Source organism: Symphodus melops (assembly GCF_947650265.1).
Source record: "Symphodus melops genome assembly, chromosome: 22".
Taxonomy (NCBI): Eukaryota; Metazoa; Chordata; class Actinopteri; order Labriformes; family Labridae; genus Symphodus; species Symphodus melops.
Genome location: NC_136712.1, coordinates 3,244,856 through 3,272,793, shown reverse-complemented (window position 1 = coordinate 3,272,793; position 27,938 = coordinate 3,244,856). Strand labels below are relative to the sequence as shown.

The following is a 27,938-nucleotide window of genomic DNA, read 5'->3' as shown; positions in this document are numbered from 1 at the left end:
GTTTTACATACTACAGAGAACCAAAACACTGCTGACATGCTTCTGAGCTGAAACAGTCTTTAAAACACAAGTGGGTGTTTTTTTTTTTTTTTTTTGGGGGGGGTAGCTACATCTAAAACTGCACACAGCATGCCACACCACGGAGCACCCCCAATTCCCCCCCCCCCCCCCCCCCCCCCCCCAGACCTCCATAGGTGACACAAAAAAAAGGTAACTCGTGGCACATCTGAAACTAAAGTCTCTTTTCATTCTGTCCAATTTTACTTCTCCTGCTCGACAATCTTATGCTCGTTCATGTACTTGTCAATCAGGTGTAGGGGCACTCCGCGTTGCATGAGTTCATAAAAGGTGAAGCCTCCTAAAAGAGAAAAGGAAGAGAAAAAAAACTATCATAACATTGTTGGGAGATGCAGAGGCAGACGTGGAGAGAGGAAGAAGAGCAGGAAAGATACAGAGCAAGAGGGTGATCAAGTTGTACAAACAGAATGCAAAGACAAGAGGCCATGAGAGAAGAAGAAGAAGAGTTGCTATCTACATGTATATCTGCTCAAGCTTGCAGAAGCAGAGTACTGATTACAATGCAGGTCTAACATTGATCACAAACCCGAGATTAATTAAGCCCAGTCATCCTCTAGATGCTAACAGTGTTGAAATAAGCCAGACTTTTTAAAGAGAATGTATTGATTCCTGTGTGCAAATATATGCTGTTTGGAGTGACAGCCATGCGTTTGAAATTTAGTTTAACTGTCAGGGAGCTGGGGACCAGACCACCACCCCTAACAGATAAACCTGTCTGTTGTTATTTTCATTATAACGTTTAGGGAGTCATTTTCATTTCAAATTTTTTTTGCGATCGGCCATTATTTTATTTTCTCTTGGAAGATATTCTGACAAAGTCTGACATCTAACCACTTTTAAACCACCTTGTATTTGAACATTTTTGTTTGTGGTAAACAAACTATTTAAGTGGACTTTAAAGGTGTTGCTGGGTGGATTCTGTTATGCTTGGATAGAGGCTGTAATTTTCATGAATTTGTATGTTTACAGTCATTGTTTAAGCTAAACTAATGTGCATCTGACTGAAGCTCATATTTCATGGACAAATATTTAAGTTTTGTCAAACATCTTCTGTAACTCAAACCCACATTCTCATTTTGAGAAAGCTAATGGATACATGAGGAAGTCTGCTTTCTAGATTTTGCATTCACACCACAACCCTCAGCTCCGAACACAACACGGAAACATTCAGTGTTAGTAGTTCTGCTTGGCATCCATACATTTTTTTTGAACATCGGCTTTAAAAAGGCTTTGCCGATGCCATGTCAACGTAGAATAACACTCAGTCCCAGGCCCCAGGAATGCTGCTCGGGATTTCTCGGTAAAGGTTAGAAAGTTTGCAAAACGTTTTACTCACCTTATCTGTGGCACAAACAACATGAGAGGTAGTCTTTGAATTCACACCATAGCAAACATTGTGACAGTCAAAAACAGCATCCACAACAGGATTGTTTAATTCAGCCAGTTGAGCAGAATTGAGGAATAATTTGGGCAGAAGCTGTCATTCCAGCCTTGTTTTAATAATGCCAGATTTCACGTTTGTTTTCTGGGACTAAAAAAAGCCAACTTCTGACTGAGAAAGCGAGTTTACAAGCTGGCTGAAAAATGCATAATGAATGACATAAGCTTCATATGCCAAAACCATATGAAAGCTTACCTTATATGAGAACATACATTCACAATTCTTGAGTTTGGACTGGGGGAGAGAGAAGAGAAGAGGGGTTAACAAAATGTTTACATGGAGTTATGTGTGTACCAGGGAATACAGTTGAGATATTACTGAACTGTTTTTATATGAGGAGTTAACTGTGTGGCATTAAGGGGAAACTGGAATCTGTGTAAAACACTTTCAGACGACACAAAAACACCACAGCTCTGTAAGTGAAGACTGTGTGTCGAGGTGGCGTGTTGTGATGATGAACATGATGGGGGGTGGGGGGAATAAACCTTTACATGTGGTGGTGATGGAAAATTGTCACCAGATATTATGTGCACCACACAAATGAACAGATTATTATGTCACTGTCTCTTCATCTATTTTGAAAAAGGCGTACGTTTGCACCAGCTGTTAATAAATTAAATTTAGCTAATTTTGAAGAAATACACCAAGACAATATAAAATCAGTATTATATATATATAATATACATTGTTCAAATGAAATGTTATTCCAATCATGCTTTATCACATAGGGTTTTGTTTTTAACAAAATTATTGCACCCAATAAATGCCCAGTTTTTACGGCTGATTAGCTTATAAGCTAACAGTCAACGTTAGTGTTAGCTAGTTTAAGAAGTGGAAAAAAATCTATGTAAAAAGGAGTTTAAAGCGATTCATAACCGCCAAAAATCTTTTTTTTCTGCTTATCAGTCACTCCTTGCTAAGTGGTAACGCTAGCTATTTTCCTCAATAGCATGCCAAACGATTTGCAGGAAGAAATCAAGAAATGGTATAGAATATGTTTGAAACATCACCAGCAACTTAAATTAGGTCCTATGCAGTTTGTTGAGGGTTTTTTTTTTTTTGCGCTGGCAAAACAAAACCAAGGCTGTTAATCATTTCCAACATTCAGTGTCCTGAGTGCAAAAACATTCAACGACTCAGCTGACATCTGATTAGCTTTGTAAACAACTATGGCAGAGGAAAAGCTAATCCAACTCGTCTGTTTTGAGGGTACGGTTTCCAGGTCTGTGCCATTATAGGTTTATTAGAAGAATCTGAAATCTCACCCTCCGACTTCTAAGAAAACTATACAACTAATCCTGACACATTTTCATTGTGTGTTGTTCATTATAGATAAAGACATTTAAACCCAAACCTACTCATGTTTCTCAGGTGATTTTAAGTGTTATTGTTTAGCTGTTATTTTAAGTAGTTAGACATGTTTACAGCTCATGATGCCTCAGGTACTTCCTCTTAGATTGCTTGTGCTATGAAAGGACAGTAGATTATTCTTAGTAACCAATTGTTAAATTTCTAATATTTCTTATAGGTCCATTAACTCAGGTTAATAAGTCATCCGAAATAAGCTAATTTTCAATTTATGAACAGCTGGTGAAACCTAACCCACATACTTACTTGTTCACTGCCTGTGTGGCCAGCCCTTCAGTAGACCGTAACACAGTTCAAACACAACAGTACTTTAAGTAAAGTTCGTTTCCCAAAGTCCTACTTTCTCTTTTTCTTAAAAGAGTTAAAGTTTTTTAAGAAAAGAAAAAGATCTTAAATGCAGGAGAACCTATATCTTTTTGAGAGAGAAAAAAAACTACAGTGGCTTTGGGAAACCACACACGGATATAGAGCTTGCCTTCTGTTCCACACTGACCTTTGACTTCCAGCTTGCAGTCCACTTGGGCCTCTCCCAGGTCATTGATAGCCTTACAGGTGTACATGCCGCCATCATAAGGGCTGGGCTTCCTGATCTCCAGAGTACATACTCCCTGGTTGCTAAACATACGATAGCGTGGGTCGTCAAGGATGGCTATCTTGTTCTTCATCCAGATTACTTTTGGCTGTGGTCGGAGAACAGAAATGTCAAATCTGCATGATGATGTTAATCCAGCAGGGAAACACCCTGGTGGATATTATATTGAAGTCAATACCTTTCAAGCATTCTTTGAAACTCATTAAAAGCCAAGTTACAAAAATTATTTCCAATTCTCTTACAAGCCATCGTTAAATTTGATAATTTGAGAATTGCTCATCAGCATGTACATTTAGCTGAATTGTACAATGATTGATCTTTACTTTTACCTGGTGTCCTCCTACCTACCCGTGGGTTGGCACGGACGCTACAATTGAGAGTAGCATTGTAGCCAGCAATGGCGAAAGTGTTGATCAGCGGCTGTGTGAATTTTGGCGCCTCCTTGAAGTCTCGGTCATTAAACTCATGTGTTTTCAACTGCAAGCCTGTGGGGGGAAGGGTAAAGGAATGGGGTTGTGCATGATACTGGTGCTGAGCGGTATCATGTGGGGAAATCCCTATGTGATGAGGGAAAGACAATGCGCTTTGGTTTATCAACGGCTGAGTATACGACACCACTGTTCAAGGACCTGTCAGTCATTGCCCGACCCGTGTTAGCTTCGAAAGTGAGACTGTAAATACAGGCTCACTTTAGGGTGGAAAACATCACTGACAGTACCTTTCAGATTACACCTGTGAAAGACATGGTAGTCAAATGAAACGACATTTTTAACGTGAAATCTTGATGATTTGTTCCAAAGTTTTCACTTTGGAAACATTTTCCCTCATCAGACCTGATAACCGATGCATCAAACATTCACACTTTTACAGACCAGTCAGGGTTACCTTCTTTGACGATAAGGGCGCTCTTTTTGGTTTGGGTGGCAGCTTCACTTAAGCCACACATGTTCTCCGAGTAAATTCTGAAGAAGTACTCGTTCCCTACTACCAGCTCTGTGATGGTGATACAGGTGCGATGGTAGTGCTCAATGCATGTGAACCATTCCTATAAAGTAAACCAAAGTGTGTAAATACTGAAAGTGCATGACTTGCAATATTTCTTGTTTATAATTTGTTCAACTGATCTTTTACCATTGTCTTTTTGTCTGCTTTTTGAATAGTGTAGCCTATAATTGGGGAGTTCCCGTTGTCTTTTGGAGGAGTCCAGACCAGAGCCACGTTACCTCCCCAGACATCTTCAATCGTCACACACTGAGGAGGCCCAGGTAGGTCTAACAACCACAAAACACATCATGAGTAAACAATAAGGTCGTATTATTGTTTAAAGACTTAGTTGTAGCAATAACACAAGTTAAGTAAATTAGGTTTGTAGCTAGTTTACAACACGCTTAGGATGAGACAATAAGTCCAAAGACTGAGAAAGCAATTGACTTACCTACAATTTGTATGTCAATAATGGCTGTGTCCACATGGTTTTCAACCTGCACAGTCATCTCATACTTTCCAGAGTGGCTGCGTTCGGCTTTACGAATAAAGATGATGCTGTCACAGTCTGTGTTGCGGATACTGACGTGTGTAGGCTCGATGGGCATGCCCTCTTTCAGCCAGGTGACCTTTGGCCTGGGTTTGCCCTGCATACACAGTCACAAAGAGTTTAATATTCTGCTCAAGAGATGCAGTAAGTATTCGGCATAGATTCTGAGGCTGCTTTACCATAAATGGCACGACAAGGTTTACAGCTTCACTAACTCTTCTAGTGTATGTCTGCTTCAAGTGTCGGGGGACACGGATCTTGGGCGGTTCTGAGGAGTAGATAGAATGCAAGATGTGTTTGTGAGAAATATTTTATCGTAAATATCTACTTTTACATAGTTTTTTCCTCGTTAATGGTCAACTTAAAAGAGAAACTTCAAACAATCAAAGCTTCAAAAAACGATAACATATAGTTGAATATAGTAAAAGAATCCTAGTAGCCTTTTTTAGAGCTCACCAATAACTTCTTTGACCAAGATGGCGTGCTGAAGAGTCCGTGGAGCGCTCGCTCCAGCGGCATTGATGGCTCTAACTCGAACTAAAATTTTACTCCCGGGAGTCAGCCCAGTGATGGTGTACTTGGTCTTCTCTGTCAGCTCCTTGTTGGATACTACCCAATCATTACCTGTTGGGGAAAAAAAAACACCCTGTGATGATTTTTTACCCACTTGTGTTGAACACATGAATGATGTCTCTCATGCACTAAGTAACATGAGAGAAAACACATTATCTTAAAATTTCCGGTTGCTGTGAAATAGCATAAAGATTGTACAACATTGCCTATGTAAGGCACAGCTCAATTATACGTCATGGTCATGTTGTGTTCCCGTTCAAGTGCTCGTGATGCCCACTGCTTACTGTTGTGCCACCAGGCCAAGGGAAGTACAAAGCACCCAGACTAGTCAAACGTACAGGCTTTGGTTGGGAAACATTGTTTAAAAGATTTGGGGTTGTCTCACCTCCTTCTATGCAGTACTCCACTATGTATCCATCCAGACCGGCTGCTCCAATTGTCTCTGGAGGACGCCACTTTACAGTCACTGTGGTGTCAGTGACATCGTCAACAACCAGCATGGTGGGCTCACTGGTCACAGCTGAGTGGTGAGAAAGTTTTTAGATATTAGAAGGGTCACCATTCCTCAATTGTTCTCCAACAAGTCGTATGAACCAGAGTGGAAAACATCCATTTTGGCAAGACATGGACATGGATGCAAGGCGCCTTATTCTGCGACTGGTATGCTCTCAATCTCCGGTCCTGCTTTCTATTCTCGTATTCTGAATCATGTCTTACTCCTATTGAACCCTCTGACAGACCTGATCTCCTAAACCTCTAATCCACAGATGATTTGGCACCCATTATAAAGACATATTTAATATCCTCTAAAGCTCTTGCGTGTCTAGTGGAGGTCACAGTCAGAATGCTTGGGATGGTGGGGTCTAGGGAGGAACAGCTGTGTCACCAGGGTACCAATGGCAGATCACACATGCACTATCAGAGGTCAGTTCTTTGGAATACTGAACTGACGCTTTGTTAAAGATTTCCCGAACAGTATTAGCAGTAACAGTTCACAGGCCAGTTTCTAGATTGGTCGGGCTGCTCATTGTGGATGCTCACCAAGGGGAGTAAAGGCTTTGGATGGTTCACTGGGCTTGGACACACCAATGGCATTGACTGCAAATATCCGCACTTCATATGGAACTCCTTCAATCATCTTCTTAGGTTCAAATGTTGTTTCTTTGATCAGGTCAAAGTTCAGTCTCATCCACCTGGAGCTCTGCTTCTTCTTTCTTTCAATGAAGTAACCTAATATTGGTGAACCTCCATCATATTTTGGTGGCTCCCATGTCATAGAGCACCAATCTCCGCCCACCTCCGGGACCAAGGGAGCCTCTGGAGGATCAGGGATGTCTGTGGATAACGCAAAACGACTGTGTTTGTAATTCTTTAGACAGATTACAGTTTGTTATTTGGTTGTGTTTTGTTATCACTTACCAACAACCTTGATTTTGACACTGGCTGTGGCCTCACCAGCCTCATTTTGCAGGACTATCTTGTAGTTGCCCGAGTCCTCCCGCTCTGTGATGTCAATTGTCAGGCTTGTCTGGTCACCGTAGGTTTCTGCTCGTACTCGATGGCCAGACTCAAGAATTACCTAGGACAAACAAGGTGAACAAAACTTGATTCAAGCCTCAAATGTAATCAAAATATCTTATCTTATCTTATTGTCACAGGAAAATTAAAAAACAATTTCTTTATTTTAAAAAAAGCATTTTTGTCTGCCATTTAGCATGGATGAACCACAGTATCGTACTATGAGCAATACTTATTGAAGCAGCAAATACGTATAATCCGGAGATGAAAATAGTCCCAAACAAATGGACAGTTTAATCCTGTTTGAGCAACAGTGGATAAACAGTCAGTGCCCAGCTGTTTGAGACATAGCTTAGCCTTTTTTTAACCAACATTGCATACATATGACCACTGAGCTTTGCCTGAAACCGAAAACGGGAGTGAGAAGGTATGTGTTTTTGGACTCTTTTACCATTACTAATCTTTTAAAAGATTTTAAGACTTTAAGACATTTTTAGCTCACCCGTTCTCCCTTCATCCACACAACCCTAGGTGCTGGCTCTCCACTGATGGGGATCTCCAAGCGTAGTTTGTTTCCTGCCACTATGGTCACCATGTTGTCCGGGAAGTTCAAACTATCCAAGTGCACTTTTGGTGGATCTGCAGAAAGTTTAATCAGAAAGCTTGAGAAAGTCTACATGTTGTCTAAATTGTTTAATAGAACAAAAGGCATCAGTTGTGTACCAATGATGTGAATTTTTGCTGAGAGGCTCTGTGAATATCCCTCAGGTACAAACGTGTAATCTCCTGCATCATGAAGGGAGCTGGCTTCAATTTCAAGACGATGGACTCTGAAAAAGTCAATATGATGCAAGTTAGATCCTGTGTGAAATTGATTCTGATGAACTTGAGCTTAAGAGGGGGTTACCTACCTATTTCTATGTATTATTGTGATGCGATCATTCTGCTGGATCAGCTGTCCATTCCTGTACCAACGACCTGGGACATTGCCTGGGTAAATCTCACAGTGCAGCTTCAGGGGTTGACCAAGCATCACTGTCATGTCCTGTAGGTCCTGGTGCACCTTCAGTGGTTTCACTAATTTCAAGTTCGGAACAGCATAGAACAATTACTATTGATTCCTTTGAAAAGCACCTACACTCGCAGATATAATGAAAAAAGGACAGGAACGATGCATACAGTCAACCTGTACTTTAGCCTCAGATGTGCCACCAGAAGCCATGAGGGAGTACGTCCCAGTGTCCTCCCTGGAGGCATCATCAATCACCAAGAAGTGTTTTGTTCCTTCACTCTTAACTCTGTATCTAGAGCGCACTCCTGTTGGAACCTCAACACCGTTCTTCATCCTGAAGGAGTGAAAACCATTGAAATACCACCTTTAGTTGGTATTGATGACTCACGATCAACAGAAAACATAAACATAGACTCAAGTACATCATTGTTACATTGAGAATGTTACATCAAGTCAGACTAATTTGAGTCATATCTTTGACACCAATTGACACCAAGAAGAAAATGTATTTTGAAGGTGGAAAGAGGCTTCCGAACTTTTGATTGTGTTGTGGAAATATCAAATGATTCTTGCTTGTCTTTTGAAGTCTTACCATTTGACTTGAGCACCCTCTTCTGTAACTTCACACTCCAGCTCGATCCTCTCATTGACGGTGGTTTTCACAGGCTCAATACCTTTGACAATCTTGACTGGCAACTCTGCAAGACAAGAGGGGAAGAAGAAGCTGAACTACAATAACAAATCCACAGCATATTTTGTCGTAAATAATTCTTATGCATTTAAATAAAGGGCAAATGTTAATCGAGATACCTTTCACAAACAGTTCTGTAGCACATTTCTCGTCTCCTGCAGCTACAGAATAAGCTGCATCATCATTCATGGAGCAGTTGTTGATGACCATAATCCTTTGTGTGCCTTTATGCTCAAAAATATACCTAGACAGGGAGTCCATTAATCACATCAGTCCCAAAGTCTGAATACTAAAATGGTAATAACAATGGCGAACAACCCCGAAACACATTCTTGGTCATACAGTTCACTTTGGATATTTTAAAGAATTGACCTGTACTTATTATACTCAACATGCATCAAAAGCACTTCAAAACCCCCAAGGTTCAAGGTAGAAATAGGAGCGGGGTCACTGCAAACTCTGACGTGGAGAATGGATGATTGTTTGGGTGAATTAACTTACTTCCGTTGACTAAAGGTTCAGCAGAGGAGCCAGAAAGGGGCCGCAGTACAGGGAGTGTACAGGAAGTGATTATGGCAGACAGGAAGGAGCACCATGATATGACAGACAGACAAAGACAGAAAGAAATCATGCCAAGAGGGGTAAATCTAGTCGACAATAGTGTCAAAAGAGAAGCAGAGAATGGGTTTGATAGCAACGTCTTCACAACAGGAAGCATCTGAGAAAATGCTGTCAGAGACCAGAACCAGAAATCAGCAATAACCTCCCAAATGGCTTTAACTTTCATTGCTTTGAACAGAAGTTTCAGCTCATGTTTGTATATTAAGACCCTCAACTGGATATTAATATAGATAGCATCTCCATCTACTTCCGATGACTGGCACTGACTCCTGCTCTTTTATTTCTTTTTATTGAATTCATAGATGCCCTGTCATCAAATAGAATATGCCAGATGTGCATACTGACAAAATCATTATAAGTGTGAGGTGGAGCTAAACCTGTTTGGAATTAATGTTCCCCCCATATAGCGTCAAAAAGATATGAACAATTTTTAAGATTATGAAAATACAAATAAAATATACAAAAAAGAGACACTTATTTATCCAGGTAAGACAAAGTCCTGACGTTGTTTCTGTTTTCATCCATCTGAGGAATATGCTAAATATTCTTTTTGCTTTTTGCTCTGTTTTGATATCCACCAAATTCTGTCTGTTTGTTTACCTGCTAGTGGCTTAATTTGTCCATTGGGAGGTTGGTGTGGTAAAGGCAGACTATTGGTGCTTTTTCGCACAGACTTGCACAAACTGAACCGTAGAACCAAAGTTGTGGTTTAGCTGCTTTCGTTGTCTATATGGGAGTGTAGCAGTGACGAGGCTTCAGATTTCAACTAAAAATACTTAATAATGCTGAAAAGTTATTACTATAACCTTTCTCGCCATTCTCCATCTTAATCCCCCACCCAAATAAATTAATCTTTTCATAAACAATCTGTTATCATTAAGGTTTAAAGTGTCTCCTGTTTAAGTTAATTTGCATTATCTGTGTTTGACTATATACAATATTTAGCATCTATTTAGTTAGTTTTCAAAGCCAGACTTCGTTAAAGACCTGTGAAGGAGGTATCACCTTTTTCCTGTACAGAGGAAGACATATTAGTTAATGACATCAGTCTACATCATACACCACATTTACACCCGAATGTAGCTATGGGGACATTTATGAAGTCCTAAATATTCACAGTGTTTCTGTAATGTTTATGTGAGACTGTGTGGGAGTGATTGGGCCACATTAGAGTTGAGAACATTTGGTTTGTTCACTTAATGGTTCAGTTGGCTTACAGTAATTGGCTGTACATGAGAAAGATAGCATTAATAAAATGTGTGCCTGGTGTAGGGATACATGAAAGTACTGTCACGTTAAACCACTTTCTATGTGCCCATTTGTGTAAATATAGGTCTATGTTGCATATGACTTGTAGCTTTAACGCTTTAAAGCTTTAACATGTAAACCATTGTTTTTCATTGATGACAAAATGAAAACACAATATACCAGACATCTGGTAAAGAATGGAAATACCACAAATGAAATGCATTTTCAGGGTTAAAATGATTTTCATTTGTGCGGTGTTGAAGGCGAAGAAGGCACAGACAATAGACTGAAGAAATAGTTGTCACATACTTGGGAGAAGGTCTGATTTCCTGTCCGTTCTTGTACCACTTCAGCTCAACTGTCGGGTCGGCCAGATCGACCACCAAGCGAATCTTTCCACCTTTGTCCACCTGATATGCTGGATCCAGTTTCTTTGCAAAAGCTTTAAAAAGAAAGCATCAAAACCTCGGACAACATTTCTCTTTTGACCAGAGATTCACTTTCTGAATTTCACTAGACTGCAGCTTTTGCTCAGGAACACATCAAAAATGTTGGCAAATACTGATTCACCTTCGCTTTTCTTCTCCTCCTTTGGCATCTTCTTCATCCTCCTCAGCAGACCCCTAAGATCTGTGATGCCGTACATAAAGGCAATCTTCTCATACTGATCTGGTCTAGCATTCTTCAGGATCTCCCAAACATCCACATCAGGGGCGTCATCCTGCTGTTTTGGCTCCCTAGTGGTGCCAGTAACGAGGGGACAATGTAAGAGCTGGAGTCGTAGGCAGAGGGTTTGCAACGTGTCGTGAGGAACTACTCATTAACCTTTAAAAAGGCGACCTTATTGAACCATTGGTAGGTTAAGCAAATCAGTATTCAAGTGTCAATATTAAGTTTTCCTTTATTTATGAAATTGGATTTGTGTGTCCTATTTCCCTGGAGAGCGTTCCTCAGGACATGTCACACAAAGGAATGGACGTTTTGGTCTGTGGACCCGTGTGTTTGCATCAGACCCCGGCAGACGAAAATTAACTAAATGAGTAGAAGCATTATGTATTTAAATGTTCTAGTATGCTTAGAGGGTTAAACATGTGTGGAAGTTATTGCTTATGTGTCACCAGTGTCTAATTAGAGGTGTTTGATACAGTAGCTTTGTACAAGAATAAGGAGGACAGCCAGTCAAATCAGTTATTTTCCAACAAAACAAAAACTATCTATTAGAGCTCGACTGATCTGTCGACCTGCCGATAATATCGGCCGATATTAGCATGTCCAGTGACTATCAGTATCGGCCTATTTATCTCATATATATGCGAATATTATTCAATTGATTTACCATTCAAATAACATTTTATTTGAATTGCATCGTATTACACTAGCAGTCCTCTTTCACCAGCAGAGGGCGCTATGTGGATTACAACACGCGTCATAACTCTCCAGAGTGTCGAGTGGTTTTGCACGTAGTTACATTCCAGCTGAGTGACCATCTTGTCTTCGTTATAAAGCTTTTCCATAAGTGTTTGATAACTGAGGGATCAAAGCAATAAATGTGTTTATCTATATCATTCATTTCTAAAGATCAAAGACAAAACCAGGAACGATATTGGCCGATACATTAGTATCGGAATTTTTGTAATCCTTAATATCGATATCAGTATCAGCCACAAGATTCCATATCGGTCGGGCCCTACAATTTATGTTGAGGACCTGTATCGAAGGAATGGTACACGAGCAGGCACACAAATAATCCAGAGGTTCTTAAAACATTTTTTGGGGGCGTTACATGTTTATATGCAGCATGCATGGCTTTCGCAGTAAACTGAAACAAATCCTTTTTCCATGATTTTCCTCATCAGAAGTGGCCCATCCCTTTGTTGTTGGTTTGAGTGATCACTTCAGAAATGCTCCTACAGTGTTAGATAATGACTCGGACATGTTAGATTTGTGAGAAAGCGGTTAAAAACACATCGCCTTTGACATGAATGTATCCATTACTGTAAATAAAAAAAACATTCAGTCAGCCCTTTCCTTTAAAGACATTTTCCAAAATGTCAGAAAGGTTGGAGGTAAATAGCGTCAAGTTTTACTCTATTCAATGTTTGTGTTTTTCACGTGTTTATTTTCAGGCAGTTACTGAGAAAGCTGAAATAAACATGGTTGTGTTTGCCTTGTATTTCTAGACTGAAATAAAATGACAATGTAGTGATAACACTATTTTACAGCATCATTGCTTCATGGCCCATAAGCACGTCATTAATGATCCAAAACGGTGCCTCATAATGGTCGGCATTTTACTTCACCGGCTTGAAGAAGGGGGAACACCAGACCATTTATGATTCCAGGCCCATTTTCATCGTTAATGTTTGCCGACAGAGCGGTCAGGAATGCTGCCTTCAAATGAAGTGTTACCGTACTACAGTAGGCCAACACTCTTGCTCGTCCAGTTCCTAAAGCTACTCGTCATGCTGGGTATTCTACAGGATTACTCACCCGCAGTAAGGTCTAATCGTTTAAAAACCTATTGGTTTCTCTCTACTAACCTTTGATTTCTGAATATATAGGGGAGAGAAGAGACAAGCCAACAATAAGTGTGTAATGTAGCTGTTGAACGGTGTGGCTGCCTAGGCTTATTTTTGGCTTACACTAAAACACTGCACTGTATGCTCTATAATATGTGTAATGGTGTTTATTTTGCTCTCCTAGGTAGCTTTGGTACAGCTCAGAGGTTTTCAAACTGCACAGAGAGATTGAGGAGAAACATGCAGAAACTTGAGATAAAGATTGTGCCCGATGGCGCGGCGACTTTCGTCAAAAATATGCACTCCCTCGAGTCCTACTGTCAAATCTGTCAACAAATGCATTGGACCGATGTTGTAAGATTTGGTTTAGTTCAAATGTGAGCCATAGAAGCGTCACATTAAAATAAATCTTATTTATTTGTTCATCTGTGGCTAGATTGCAAACAGGAAATGCTAATGCGTATTTTGGATGCCTTTAAATGATGCCAATTCACCTAAAATGTTGGAGAAAAAAACAACAGTCTATGAGCTGAAAACCTCTGAAGTGGTATAATGTTGTGTCTCTAGGTATGTGCTTTTCACTCTTACATTAATCTACTGTACAATGAAGAGTTCAGAGTATTTGAAAGAATTCGAAAAGAAGCACATCCAAAAATGGGCTAAAAATACTGAAAAGAACAAAATCCACTCAGGGTGGGGATGTGATTCTCACCTATGTTTAAGGAGACCACTAAAGTCAAGTTCTCCTGCATCTTCTTGTCCTTCACTGCTGTTGTTAACAAGGAGAGATTAATGAAGATTCAATCAGATGTAAAACACTTAAACTATAAAACAATGCTAACAGAGCAACACAAAGCAAAGTCTCAGAAGTCAATCAATTGATTAGCTTTAAGCTAACGCAAGATTGGTTCTTACACAAGTTCCCTTCCTTCTTTTTTTTTTTTGTCTTTTTCAGATAAAAACTTAAAACAAGGTGTTTTGTGTAAGACACTTCATGAGAAGTCCCAGGAAATATTGCTGTAGTAATGTTGAAGCAACATTACTCAGCAGCAACATTGATGAACCGGGATGCTTTGCATTGCTATCCAGACACATTGTTTGGAGGGAGATTTAAAAGGCAAGAGTTGGCCTTTGACTACGCATTCAGTCGGATGGTTGATTTTGTAATTACCTTCAAAAAAGGTTAATGACATTATTACAACCATCTTGTTGCACTTACTGTGCCATCGCTCCAAGATCAAATGTTTATTCCACTTTTATTTTTTCCACTTAATCTTTTATTAGTATCAAAAATACGTCAGAGATCCTATATTTCTGACGTCCCAACACTTTTTTTTTAGCTGATGAGAAAATAGGAACTGCTGTTCTGCTGCATGCTGAATTCATACATTGCTGACTCCTTCGCATTATAAACATGTCTGCGCCACACGCTCCTTTCTTTACCTTCTTTTAAAAGCTGATCGAATATCAATATTCTGTGAGCCCGTTTCAGCCTCTGTAAGACAATAACAACACAAACGCTGTATCTATATTCGGTGGAGATATTGGAGTGAATTGAAAGCACTTTGACATTTCAACAAACCTTTCACTTCCAAGTCAAAGGAACAGCTGTCAAACTTGTCCTTGTAGGTGACTTCACACCTGTAGTTTCCAGCATAGTTTTCTTTGGCTTTGATGATGTGCATCTCAAATGTGTGGATCTGACAGGAAGTGATGTACAAGTTTGGATATAAAACTGCCATAAGAATGTGACTGTTAGTTGTTGCTAAGGCAGGTAACGGGGGCTGGGACAGGTGGGTGCTTTGCTGTTCGATACCTTGGTCTGGCGGTCAAACGTCTCTTTCAGCTGTAAGTGCTTTCCTGTCTTGCTGGCCAGATCCATCCATTTTCCTTTGAACCATTTCACCGTTGGTTTGCGGAGAAGATCTTTTGCCTCCACCTTGGCAACAAAGCTGATATCTCCACCTTTAATCACACAGTCCAAAAGTCCCATCAATGAACTATTCAATGTATTTTGATATGGGAAATCCATTGCTGTTCTTAGACTTTTCTTATCAAACTACTTCAACATTTTATGGAATTTGCTGATTGTCTTTATCGCAGATTTTTTTTACTCACCCACAGGCATAGAGGCACTCTGGGGACTCTCTATCAGCAGGGTGGATCGTGGTGGGGTGTCAATGGGCTTGTCCAGGTCCTCAGGGGCCTGTCCATCTCCCAGTGACCACACTGGTCATTTAGGAGAAACACATGCATGACACAGCGCCATACATTTTCATTATTATGCAAGAAAAAAATAACAATCCAGTTGAGGAATTCGCACACCCACCTTTCACTTTTGATCAGAAAGTTTGAGTCTTACTGTACCAGAGGAGAGTAATACAGACACACTGACACAGTTTCTCACACTCGACAATCACAACTCATACAGCAGCAGAATTTAAGCATTTAGCAACATGGAAAGCATGAAAAAGACAACATGAAACATGAAAAGGGAATGTCATTTCCATTTTGAGCAACTCTTTGTTTCTGGCATTTCTTCATTTCCCGGGGCTTCAGTCTCATTAAAGTTCGAAGTGTCGAAGTATTTGCCTCAAAGTTGTTCAAGTAGTCTGGGTCTGTTTACCATTTACAAGTAACCATCAACTTTTGCCTCCAAACTTTACCTTCAAATTTCCCAAAACCCCATTCTGTCCATGTATGAAGTGTGAACGACACAAGAAGTCAGTGCTATAATTTGCAACCAACATGTGGATTTCATTTTGCAGATTATATTTTTGGGATAAATTAACCTCAATTATTAAAACGACTAACCAGCAATGGCGGAAAAATGGGAAACTGGTTCGGAAATATTTTATATTCCGGCCATTCCTTCTGGACTGTATGAAAAAATGAAGATAGTTACCACATGAGTCTCAATTTTAGGTCTATTTTATTACCTGAGTCTTTTCTCCCCATTTCTGGCAAAGGGACGCTATCATCTAAACAAAGACAGAGAGAAATTTACAGCATATTGTGAAAAATAGTACTGTAAAGTCCACTGAAGCAAGCACACACTCATAGAAAATAAAAGCAACAACAGATATGAAAGCAATTTTCTGAGGAATTCTGAATCAAAGCTGTGATTTAAAAAAAAAAAGCCACGGTCTTTCTTTTGTGTTAAACTTAGACATGACTGTTAGGACGAGCAGATAAATGATCAGAATTCCAAATGTAATCACATAAATTGTAATTTATGTGTACAAAAAAAAAGCGTGATTGTGTAACCATCTGACTGTGTATTAATATGGACAGTGTCCCTTTTTCTGTGTTGTAGAGAAGTGAAGCCAAAAGACCCGAGGACAGACGCTCATAGCTGTTGGGAGCTAGCTGTAGGAACCGTTAAACTATCGCTTCTGCTAACGTAAGTATGCATAAAGCTTACCACTCAAAAGTCAAAGATCCCTTAGGTCAGCATAGTCCACAGCAGAACCGATTCAGGTTTTGGTTAGGAACAGAAACTTTCGGAAGCTTTTATGACTCTAATTGTCTTTTTGTCGTCTCCTCTGTTAATTATAGCCAAATTAGTCAACAGAGCTGTTCATCATGCTGTTACATCCTATCAAAATATTTTGTCCTCACTCCCAGGCAGTTGTTTCTCCGGCCATTTTAATACACAGTCGGTGGTCTTGCAAGTCTAACAAGCATCAAGATGTATCGTATGGCATGGTGTATGCTAGTACGTTAGCATGTATAATTTGGACATTTCTAATTGTTTTCTATTGAAAAGCTAACTTCTAAAAACACACAAAAAAAATTGAGAAATAAACATGTCTTCAACATGTTTTCTACATTCAGACGGTCTATTTTTGTAATTTTGAGTAAACTACTGGTTTGGTTCTAAAATGGTGGGAGGGTTTAACAAAGGGATCTTACTAGGCAGCTCAATTGAAAGTTTCTTGAGGGTATTGGCCTCTTCTGTGAAAAAAAAGAACAATTAAGATTGAGGTTATAAAGACAAAAACTACTTTTGATGGTTCGGTCTTTTATAGAGTTAAAATCTTCAAATACAGTGAAATAAAGATAAATAAAATAATTGAAGATACTCTGACATTTTGGTAAATTCAATAATTTGCTGTCCTACTCTAAAATAGAAGAACACATTTACATATTTAGAAACCGTAGTGACACAGGATTTAGCCTAGTTTAGCATTAGTATTAAATGCAGAGGGTTAGTTAGCTTAGCACCGCTGCATGTTTCTCATTAAAAGCTATCCTATTTACAAGCACTTTAGAGCTATCGAGTATGTTACCAAATTAATAAAACACTGTATTTTGCAATTCTCAGATCCTGTGACTACAATGACCGACAATCAATTTGCCATACTTTTACCTCAGGAGTACTTTAGCAACTTTTCAAAACACTAAGGAGGCCATCAGAGTTTATTCAGACCAGCCTGATGAGGAACTGTCCAAAATGGGTGATGGTGAAGAGGAATAAATTAGAAAGAAGGGAGGTTTGTTATGGATACCAACCTGGTTGGGGTGTTGGGGATGGGGTAGTGGCTGCAGCATCATCCTCATCTGGAATAAAGGTGTCATTGACAAATAGACCCACCTATCAAAAAGCTCCACTGGCAGGCCAACAAGACACAAGACTGGCAGGCCAACAAGGCCGTCGAACACATGCTGGACAAGACTTGAATGAATGGAACATGACATGCAGCTTTTAGATTTTAGAAATGAGACCAAAATCTTTGATTTGTGCTCTGTACTGTAAGACCTTAAATACTGAATGGCTGGTTGATTAAAAGTATGGAGTCATGAAGGCTTTATGCTCTCATAGCGCAAGCTTCTCAAGCTGCAGAAACAAAAGCACAAGCTCACTTGAAACAACGTCTTCATACACACACTGGTGTAACATAAAATCCAACTTGTATTTGCTGAAGATGCTCCTGAGCAAGCCAGCATAGCTGTCAAGCATGTTTGTGTTTTCCTTTTGCCTTTTACATTCATCTCTCTGAATTGTAGAATGAATAATTTAGTTTGCCGACTCACCTTGCTACCAGTTTGCATCACTTTCAGTTTGCCATTTCAAAATCTAATGAGTACTTTGTCTATTAGTCCATATTAGTTCTTATTCATTTGGATGTCTGAAGACTGCATCAACAAATCCCAAGGTGCAAGTAATTTATTTCCTTTGAAGTTTGCATGCAAATTAAGTCGAACAAGCAAAGAGAGAGAAATGCACCAATGCATCTCTTCAACTAATAATTATAGTCCATTGCACCTTCGCAGAGATATGCAGAACAGGTAATGTTTAAGGTTTAAACTCAGGGTAAATCTAATTTCACAGATATTTCAGATAAAAAATAAAGTTTTATGCCATGCTGCTGAGCCATGTAGTGTGTAACTGAATTACTGAAACGACTTGTAGGACGATCAGTAGCTTTTAAAAAACTCGAGGGGTAATCATGTATCGTCAGAGAGACATGGGACCGGTTCATGTTTTTTAAAAGACATACTTACCAGCAGGTGGGGGAGAGCAAGGGCCCTCTCCCTTTTCAGAAGTGTTACTGGACTCTGCTTGCTCTTTCACCCCAACCTCGACAGGCTGTGGCTGATTTGAGCCGTTCTCAGCTGGACTGGGCTCCTGAGCCACCACAGCCTGAACTGGCTCAGGCTCTGCAGGCTCTGGTTGCTTCCCATCAGTCTCTACTGGCTCTTGCCCCTCTGCTACTGCTTCTGTACAGCAGACAAAGCGCCAAGCTGGAGCAGCAAGCTTCAAGCACAACAGCCTTGCAAGACAATGCTTGCGCAAACTGGGCATGTATAAATAGCAAATGACCAGATAGCCCCAATGCTGATTGGTGACATTTAAATAAGGAATGGTGATTTTAAAATAAGATTATCTTCATCAGAAATGTTTTCAAAGAACATTTGAAAAGGGGCACCTTTGTACCCAGGCCCATGTTTTGAGCATCAATTCAGCATCTATCTGATCATTGCATATCTATACGACGAAGTTCTTAAGGAGGCAGGGATGTCCCGACTCTGCAAGTATGAACTTGTCAGATTTTTTTTCCAGTTAAATTAGCACAGATGGCCTTTCATTTCATGCAACAGAGTCGGTGAAACCCAACTTCCTTAATACCTCAGTAGCCTCCTGACTGATGATTCAATAGTCACACAAATACAAAGACAGCCACAGCCGAAGTTAGTTACAGCTTCTACTCCTTAGGCAAATGCATGTGAAACAATGCAGGCATGAGGAAATGTGCAATGTAGCGGTGTGTTGCCTGAAAGCTAACTTTATTAACCTTAACTATATTTTGTGTGAGCATACTGCGTGATTTGGATTCATAACTGTGAAAAAAAAAAGTGCAGTTTCAGTCCTCTCAGAGTGAATTAGGTAAAAGGGAAATTGTGTCAGCACACACCAGACGAAATCGTGATGTGAGTGTGATGTGCAAAAGGGTGAAACATTCAGACCCGAGTGTAGGAGGGGGGGTTACCCACCTGGGGGTGGAGAAACCTCCAGGCAAATCTCAGGGAGGGGCAGGGCACCATTACTGTCTGGGGCAACACTTTCTGAGCATGTGACAAATATAGTTGTGGATGGAACAGCTGCTTTTTAAAAGCTCAAAGCTTCTGCATCTGCAATGCCTCTCTCACACACACACGAACAAACAAACATGAAACAGACAACAGACACTCTGTCACCTCCTCCAATTCACACTTTATCATAATAGATCATATTTTTCAGAAGATACTCTGATTTCACACAACAAAGACATCCTGCACTGTAGTGTAGTGCTCTCCGCCGTATAACATGTGCTGTTAATATGTCAGGATTAGAGTGTCAGGTTTTATTGCACACTAACATAAAATAGTACCAAGGCAAAATGTCACCTTGTACTTTTTACTTCCTTCAAGGCGTTGTGGTGCTTTCACTAGGGCGACTTATTGTGCAGGCATCAACAAGCAGGATATTCGATGTTGATTGTTGAAGCACCACCGCAACGCTTGCTGAAAGTGTCGTGCATTGTCAGTCAATGTTTAGCAGTCATCTCTCACCTAAAGTATGAACTTTTCTGCTCGCGTCGGCATCGAAATTGCACTGAAAATGGCTTTACTGGATCGTGTAATGCAAGTACTCAATACAATTACATTGCATTGTGCCTTGTCATTACATGTCGTGACAGGTGTTGGATGATGTGGGGAGAGTAAGTCTCCATGAAAAGTGCGAGGTACTGATTGTCAGGACGTTTACATGGACAGTTAAGTCGAGCTCAGTTATAGATCGAGAAGGCCTTTTAATTGGACTGCTGTATGTCTAACTCCCCTACAGGTAGTCATGGTTACGGTTGATCTATTCCTTCACATACAAACAATCGACCAACAAGTTACTAAGCGGCCATGTTTATACCCTTTTTTTTATTATTGGCTTTTGTTCTACACAATTATTCTGTTTGACTTCTGGGTCAAAGCCTATCGCGGGTACTATGGAGCATGAGTGGAACATCTTGACCAGTTTTGGTCAGATTAAGGGTGTTTACATGCAAGAGCTAATTGATCCCAAACATAGCATGTTAATTCGACTTTTGAGAAAACTCGACTTCGTACAGTTTCAGTCGGACTACCATGTGTTTGTGGTTGATTTGGTCGTACATAAGGGCCCTCAATCGGATCCAAAGGTGTTCTCCTAAGTCTGTGTTTTAGAAGTCCAGTTTGAATCGGACTAACACGATCAATCAATTTCTTATTCATGTCAACGTACTGATTCAGTACCCTGCTGTCCTTTTCAACATGTACATATGTGAAACTTTTCGTCTGAACACATAAATACTTGTTTTGTAATGAAAGTGTTACGTGTGATGGATTACATTCTTTAACTTACCTGCCTAACACTGGAGATCATACTGTTTGTAATGAGCTACTGTAGTACACCACTCTCCTTAGCTACCACCAAAACTGTGACCTTCTTCTCCAAAATTCAGAAGAGTGATTTCTCTCATGAGCCATAGTTGTCAGTAAAACTGTTTTCAATTAAAAACTTAAAAAGCTGACACCACCCCCTGGCCACGTTGGAGCCTTAAGATGCTGCAGCTCCAAGGTCAAACCCCAGCCCCGGCAAAAAGCCAATTGCATGCCAGCACCTTGCTCACGTGGGGCGAGCAGGGCGGCCGAGGCGTCAGCTGAAACAACAGAGGGGGATCAGCTGGCTGGCTAGAGGAATGTCAGAGACGCTGACAGCTTGGTCTTCACGACAGATCGCTCTGCAGCATGGCAGCATGTCCATACTGCCGACTATTGGCTCCACCTTTACACTACTATGACACTGTGTTTGCGCATTGACGCCGAGTTCAGAGTTGTAACTGCACGTCACGTGTGGAGACATGCTCGGCTTTAACCTGTGAACTTCAGTGCAAACATGGTTTGTGCACTTTGAAGGAGGTAATCTCTTACATAAGCAACCATATTGGTTTCTCCTCACATGCTATGCTACCCTTGTTTTCCAGATCAATTTTGACACATATGCTGTATGTCTGCTCTTGTGCATACATTCAGCAGCTCTGATCTGCTCAACAGGTGTAGATAAGATGTGTAAAGTCGTCCACTCACCTTCTGGCTGGCCATTTGGCGTCTCATCTAAAAATGACAGAGAAACACACATCATTGTTTAACATGACGAGATTGCATTTTCTGCATTTAATCAGCTAAACAAAGTCCAACAAATGCTTCTTTTTGTTTGTGCACATTGACTTCTTCATTGACTTATCCATTCCCAGCTAAGCCACATCATCTTTGAGTGGGATGATCGGCTCCTCGTCCCCAGACACCATGTAGTCTTAAGTGATTATGATGAAGGCCCCAATGAAACACCATTTGTTTAACCTTTGCCTCCTCCAGACTTAAACCAATGCAAGACAGAACCACGTCTTGATAAGACGTTCACAACCTGTCACAGGACCCAGTGTAGGGCTTCAACAGATCAAAGCATCTATATGACTCTTTGCATGCAATGAAGGGGGAAAATATGAACCGCTTTTGCTATCAGTGGGTTAGTGGAGCACAAAGTCACGAGAGTCTGTCTAGTAATGTGGCACTTCTTAAAGAAAGTGCCACAAATATAATGTGCTAAAATAAGTCAGTTTCTTTAGCCTTACTTAACACCATCAAACTTTAGCTCACATAAATCTGCAATACATCCAATGGAAAGAATAAACAAGGCCACCATCCCTTTGCCTCACTGACACATTTGTTAGTGTTTGCTCTGGTTATATAAGCTGTATTTAGGTTGCTGTGACTCGTAGCCATAATAATCTGATAGATAGATAGATAGATAGATAGATAGATAGATAGATAGATAGATAGATAGATAGATAGATAGATACTTTATTGATCCCAAGGGAAATTCAAGTGGTGGTGATTAGTCAAAATTTAAAGATAAATAAAAAATCAAAAACCTTGTGTAACTTGACTTTGAGTATCCTATTGTAGCCCATGTTAGCTTAATATATACTAATGTATATACATAGACAATAATCATACCAGCATGATGGGTCTTTAAAATCAATATTGCAGTCTAAACCACAGAAGCAGCAACAGTCACCCTGGAGTGAAGCCATAAACACTGCCTCTATATCTTAAGAGATTGGACATTTACTAAACTAAGATACACGGCAAATACATTTTTGTCAAACTCAGATTCTGACATGAAAATAAGTTATAATCATGCTCATTTATATGCAGCAGGACCTCAATGAATACATCAAACAAAGAGACATCAGAAACAAAAGTACAGCAGAAAGTAACAATTACAATCAGTTGACAGGAAACTGTAAATCAAATCTCCTCGTAAACACGACTGAGAATGAGGGTACCCAAAGAATGGATCTAATAATTCTGTCTGCAGAAGGATTTTGTCCCTGTCCCCACCTCTACGAGGCTAGATGACCTACTCCTCCAGTATGCTCATGTAATGTGAGTCGCTCATGCTGTTATCATTACTGTTGAAGTGTCTGGCCACTGATGATTTGTCATCACGATTCCGCGTGAAGGATTTATGTTCGCATATCTGAGTCTTTAATTGACTTTTGTTTTTTACCAACATAAAATAAATAAAATGCAGGAATATATTTTGTGTTACAGGAAATCCGACCTCTCACCTTTTTAATGCTTGTGTGTGTGTAGGTGAATAAAGGTGTACCTTAGGTGTATGGTGGAGACTCCCCCTGCTGGTAATGTCTGGTGTACCTTTTTGGACATGTATAATTAGTCCCACCCGTGTATGTTTGTGAAAACAGCCTGTTACTCGCTGAAGAAGAGTGTCTGCTCGAAACGCCAGAGTGGCAATTAAAACTACAATTTGGAAGGCTTAGTTTTCTTTTCTTTTTGGACTTTATTCGGGATTCAGCACCCAGTTGTTATACGCTGTCAGGGAGTCGAGCTTGTTTTTCTCCACTTTTGTTTCCACATTCTTTTCCAGAAGGAGAAGGAGACACTCTGTCCATCTTAATGTCCAGTCTATACCTAAAAGTTTCTTCTTAACCATTCTTACATGAAGAGAATCATTTGTTCACTGCTTTGCGTGTATCACGGCCAGCTATTTGCAACCAATCTATGAGTACTGCAGCTCAAACTATTTCCCCATCTGTCCATTGACTTTTGCATCGTGTTTTAACAGCCCTCGTCTCCCATTCAGATAACTCTCTATTCGTAGTGATTCCCTCTGAGCATTCCCAATTTAGCCCCACTCCCGACTCACTTCAAAACAATGCACCATTGGCCACTGGGACGCAATCCTGCAGTGTCACATCATCGGCTCGAGAATTGCATCTCTGTCTCATCAACATGGAGATAATGAGACTGGAGAAAGGTTTTGTTTTACCTCTGAGGACTCCCAGTGCAGCTGACATGGTTGCAGGTATTTTCAGCTGTTGCCTCTGCTGGCGTGCAGACAGAAGGGCTCATTCGGACTTCAACGTGAGCCAATTTGCCGGCAGCCTCATTTTTCCTTATATAGATCTTTATTGCTTTAGTAAACATAAGCCTTCATTAATGATACTGTTGTTATGGTTTCTTATTTTATCTGACCTTTTGGTTGCGGTTGTTCTGGTCTGACATGGACTTTAACACAGACCTTCCAGAAAGCGTTAAGTGTCTGATGTAAGGTGAGAGCTGTACTTGGGCGCCAATTACCTGCTGACAGGCCTTCCCCCTGTGTCTTACCATGGGTCCGATTTATGAGGGGGCATTGTGTAACTTAAAGCCATAGAGGACGGAGCCCAGGGAGGGTGATATCATGAGGTGAAGACAAACTGAGTAGCAGTGAGGACAGTCCTGTAAGGCAGAGGGTCAGAGGTTTAATGGAGAGGTGTCTGATCCATCATGAGCCAAGGGTGGCAGGGAGAGATGTCTGTTTCGGCGTGTGGCACAGGGAGAGGCGGAGGATTTGGGCGGCTGTGTAGGGAGATGGCGGGGAACAAGGGATGGGGATTAAAAGTGCACTCATTCTGAACTATTCCAGGGACAAGAATCCAAGTCCCAAAAGATCTGTGGGCGACTCTGCCAGCCCGTCATCTCTAGTTGGAACTTTTTAAAGGCTTGAGAGTGGGGTGTCTAAAACAACAGCGCTGGCCTCCTTCTCTTCAGCTGTTCAGACTCATTTTAAGAACAATACTTTTCTACCCTCATTTATTTGCTGCTCTGGAGCTATTTATGTAGTGGACTGGAATCTACTGCCTCTTATTCCCCTTAGCTTTGTCTCTCAGGGGCTCATGGATGCTTATGACCCTGTATGATTACTTTGGGGACAACTGCACTGTACACCATAAACGGTACTAAAAGGTGTATTGATAAAACTCAAGCTGAGCTTCCCATTATTCCAGAAAGTCTTTGACCACTGGTCCAACAAAGGATTGGGATGACATTCAAAAACTCGGAATGGGATTTTGGAGTTTGCAAGGTATTTCCTTCCAGCTATTGCCAGTAAAATTGCTTCCCTAAAAATCTGGGAAATGTCTACCTTTCGAAAAGCACAGGAGAGTCAACCTATTGAGGGAATCAAACGATGTAGCCTGAAATCATATTTCTCCCTCGAGGGACTTTACAACCTGCGCATTATTCGGCATCCCTCAGTTTGGACCGGGAAACTCAACTTAAAAACCAACAAAGGGCAAAAATAAAAACCTCCCAAGTCAATGCGAAAGTGTCACCTTGCCCGAGACAGACATACGAGAGATAGATGTCTCATGTACAGATAATTGTTTCCATGTGTATATCATGTTAAGTGTGTCCAGAACTGCCAAGACAGATCAGTGGCCCACTTAAAGGATAATGAGTATATAAACAACTTGTATCAACACCCATTAGGAATGCTTCCAAGATCCTAACAAAATGTTCCATTTTCTCTACATGGTCATGTCTAGGTTGACAACAGACCCCCACAGAGCTGAGCTAATGGGAAGGGTGGGAGTAATGCCATATCGTAATGACAGACAAGAGCGGATTAGAAGGGAATGTTGATGGACATGGCGGTACAGATGAGTGAAGTTATGGTGTGGAGGAGAGCTCCAACATGAGGGCGGGACAGGGGATGTGTTTTTATGCTTTATGTAGTACAACATGGAGCTGACTTAACGGCAGGTGGACAGTTTAAAGGATCCCATCAATCATACAGAAGACAAACACAATCAGGTGATTATTTATCCTCATACAGCCCTGCCCTCAGTCAGTTCATGAACATCACATCATCCGTCGCAGGTCTTTACTCTCGTCCGACAAGGCACTCATCAACATTCCTTATCTACGATTCATCACCGTGTCTTTCTCCAGCTGGTTCGCTGGGAACAATCCAGTGTGCCAACCCCCCCCCCCCCCCCTCTGGCAACAATAGTATCTACCCATAAACCTCAAATCTTCTCTTGCCCTCTGGGATGGACGAAACGCATGCATCAGTAATACAATACCACTGTGAAAGTCACTTTGAGGATTCCTATGATGAAGCTGGCAGATGAGCTTTAAAACGATGGAGATTTCTTTCGCTAGTACTGACTGTACTCCCCTCAAACAAAGACAGCAAACCATCACACATGGAATAACAACAAAACGCTTTTATTGTAATCAGCCAAAATATAAAAACTGCAATTTTGCATTTAATACAACTACTCAGTGCAACATTGTTATTTTTGATCTTTTTATGTTGGTTGTTACATGGCTTGTTGTTACTGCTAGAGGCAACATTATATTCCCATCCTTACTGTAAACATTCCTACCTTTCTTTGTGGGCTCTGGCATCTTGAGCCGTGTCCCAAGAAAACCTTCAAGGAGTCAAAAGGTGCAGGTAGGTAGCTGCCTTCAGAGTTATGTGACCCTACAGGAGGCCAGGTAAGAAGACAAGGAGGGAGGTGATGACAGGATGGAAGAAGAGCAATCTCTGGGACCCCTTGGACCAGAGTGGTGGGAGATGAGGAGGGCACGTGGATACCGTTTGAAAAATCTCAGTGGGGGAAGAGTGGAGGACCAGTGACAGATCCTGGGGGGAAAGGCTTTAGGCTCTTATATAGGGAGGTGGCATGCTCCTCCTCTCTGTGGACAGTGCAGCTCTGTCCTAGACCCACTCTTGCATCACTGTCCCCACTGGCTGTTGTGCCAGTTTTCCGATTGGAAACACCAAGTGTGCTTATAGTTTACAATTCAAATGCTAAACTGTACAAGTAAGGGACATTTTTAGACTTTGTCTGCAGGACTTCTTTTTCATTCATCACCTTCGATCACAAGTTATTCCCTTCAGAGCTCAGATTCTGCAGTCCCCTAAATGTCCACATTCTGCAGCCAGAGAGTTACTTCAAAGTCATTTTGTCAGATTAAAATAAGTATATTACAGCAAATGAGAGGCAACACTAATATCATATTATCACAAACATGGACACAGTAGCAGTGATGTCACCCATTGGCATAAAAAGTGTATTTTTGAATCCCATCAATTAAGGTCGCCATATAAATCCCCTTTAAACAGACAAAGAAATGCAGCAGAATTTGACCTTAAGCATCCTGGTGAATAACAACAACGTGCCTGTTTGCAGTTGGATCAGACCCACTCCTAGTTATGCAAACAGATGTTTTTTTTTTAAAAATCACTCCCTGTACAGTATGTGTCGATTAGACCCAAACTTTTTTTTGTACCAGGTCGTAAACATGTTTATTCACGGTCAAAATGGATATTTGAATATGGGGTATAATGGAATCAGCCTCGAGTGGACGCTCAAGCAACTGCAGTATTTTTGCACTTTTTTAAAACCACCAGAGGTTGCCTCTTAGTGTGCACATTATTTTTTTCAGCTACAGCTAGCAGTACGTTAGCTTAGCTTAGCATTAAGACTGTAAGCAAGAAGAACAACTAACTATGCTCCGCCTATCAGCCCTTCCAAAGCTCTCTTATTAAGTTATAGCCAACGATAGTCAACTGTATTGTGAGTTGAGTGTATCGTTATTGACTTGCCATTATTACTTATATCCCCTCTCAGTAACAGGGTGAGCATTGTCATTAGGACATCAGGGGTGAGTTTCTTCAACGCACTGCAGACGTAGGAGTTGAAGGAGGACGGGGCTGGGGTCTCAGGAGGAGAGGTATTAAAGGGGGCTGTGTCCTCATTTCCACAGGTGTGGCTGATGGAATACTCTCTGTCCAATGATGGACGTATTGTGGGATGGTATTCTTGGGATGACAAGAAGTGAATTAATGCCAGTTGCCAGACAT

At 40.7% G+C, this 27,938-nt stretch overlaps 2 protein-coding genes across 14 annotated transcripts in view; one reads left to right on the top strand and one right to left on the bottom strand.

Moving 5' to 3' along the window:
- Window positions 1-4,720, top strand: part of gnptab (N-acetylglucosamine-1-phosphate transferase subunits alpha and beta) — a 30,989-nt gene extending 26,269 nt beyond the window's left edge. Inside the window, exon 21 of the mRNA XM_079334988.1 lies at window positions 4,640-4,720. Within this exon, the coding sequence (XP_079191114.1) occupies window positions 4,640-4,651 (12 nt within the window). The 3' untranslated portion in view covers window positions 4,652-4,720. The remainder of the gene's footprint in view (window positions 1-4,639) is intronic.
- mybpc1 (myosin binding protein C1) lies at window positions 191-26,700 on the bottom strand. 13 transcript variants are annotated; one of them, XM_079334982.1, is made up of 32 exons: window positions 26,455-26,700; window positions 21,800-21,826; window positions 19,694-19,765; window positions 18,704-18,919; window positions 17,711-17,758; window positions 17,111-17,152; window positions 16,135-16,176; window positions 15,314-15,424; window positions 15,012-15,160; window positions 14,778-14,895; window positions 14,639-14,690; window positions 13,908-13,964; window positions 11,247-11,413; window positions 10,964-11,118; window positions 8,927-9,038; window positions 8,709-8,814; window positions 8,284-8,450; window positions 8,016-8,181; window positions 7,828-7,934; window positions 7,607-7,743; window positions 7,006-7,165; window positions 6,628-6,921; window positions 5,972-6,106; window positions 5,470-5,637; window positions 5,193-5,281; window positions 4,915-5,110; window positions 4,611-4,750; window positions 4,365-4,524; window positions 3,828-3,964; window positions 3,381-3,567; window positions 1,715-1,753; window positions 219-358 (listed from the first exon to the last, which is right to left on the bottom strand). In XM_079334982.1, exons 1-31 carry the CDS (start codon window positions 26,474-26,476, stop codon window positions 1,734-1,736), a joined length of 3,759 nt encoding a protein of 1,252 aa, XP_079191108.1. In that variant the 5' UTR covers window positions 26,477-26,700; the 3' UTR covers window positions 219-358; window positions 1,715-1,733. The 13 variants fall into 13 exon arrangements, with proteins under 13 accessions (XP_079191099.1, XP_079191104.1, XP_079191105.1 ...); XM_079334973.1 differs by lacking the exon at window positions 1,715-1,753 and having other exon boundaries at window positions 191-358; XM_079334978.1 differs by lacking the exon at window positions 1,715-1,753 and having other exon boundaries at window positions 191-358; window positions 8,927-9,051; window positions 10,986-11,118.
- Between the last annotated feature and the right edge of the window lie 1,238 nt (window positions 26,701-27,938).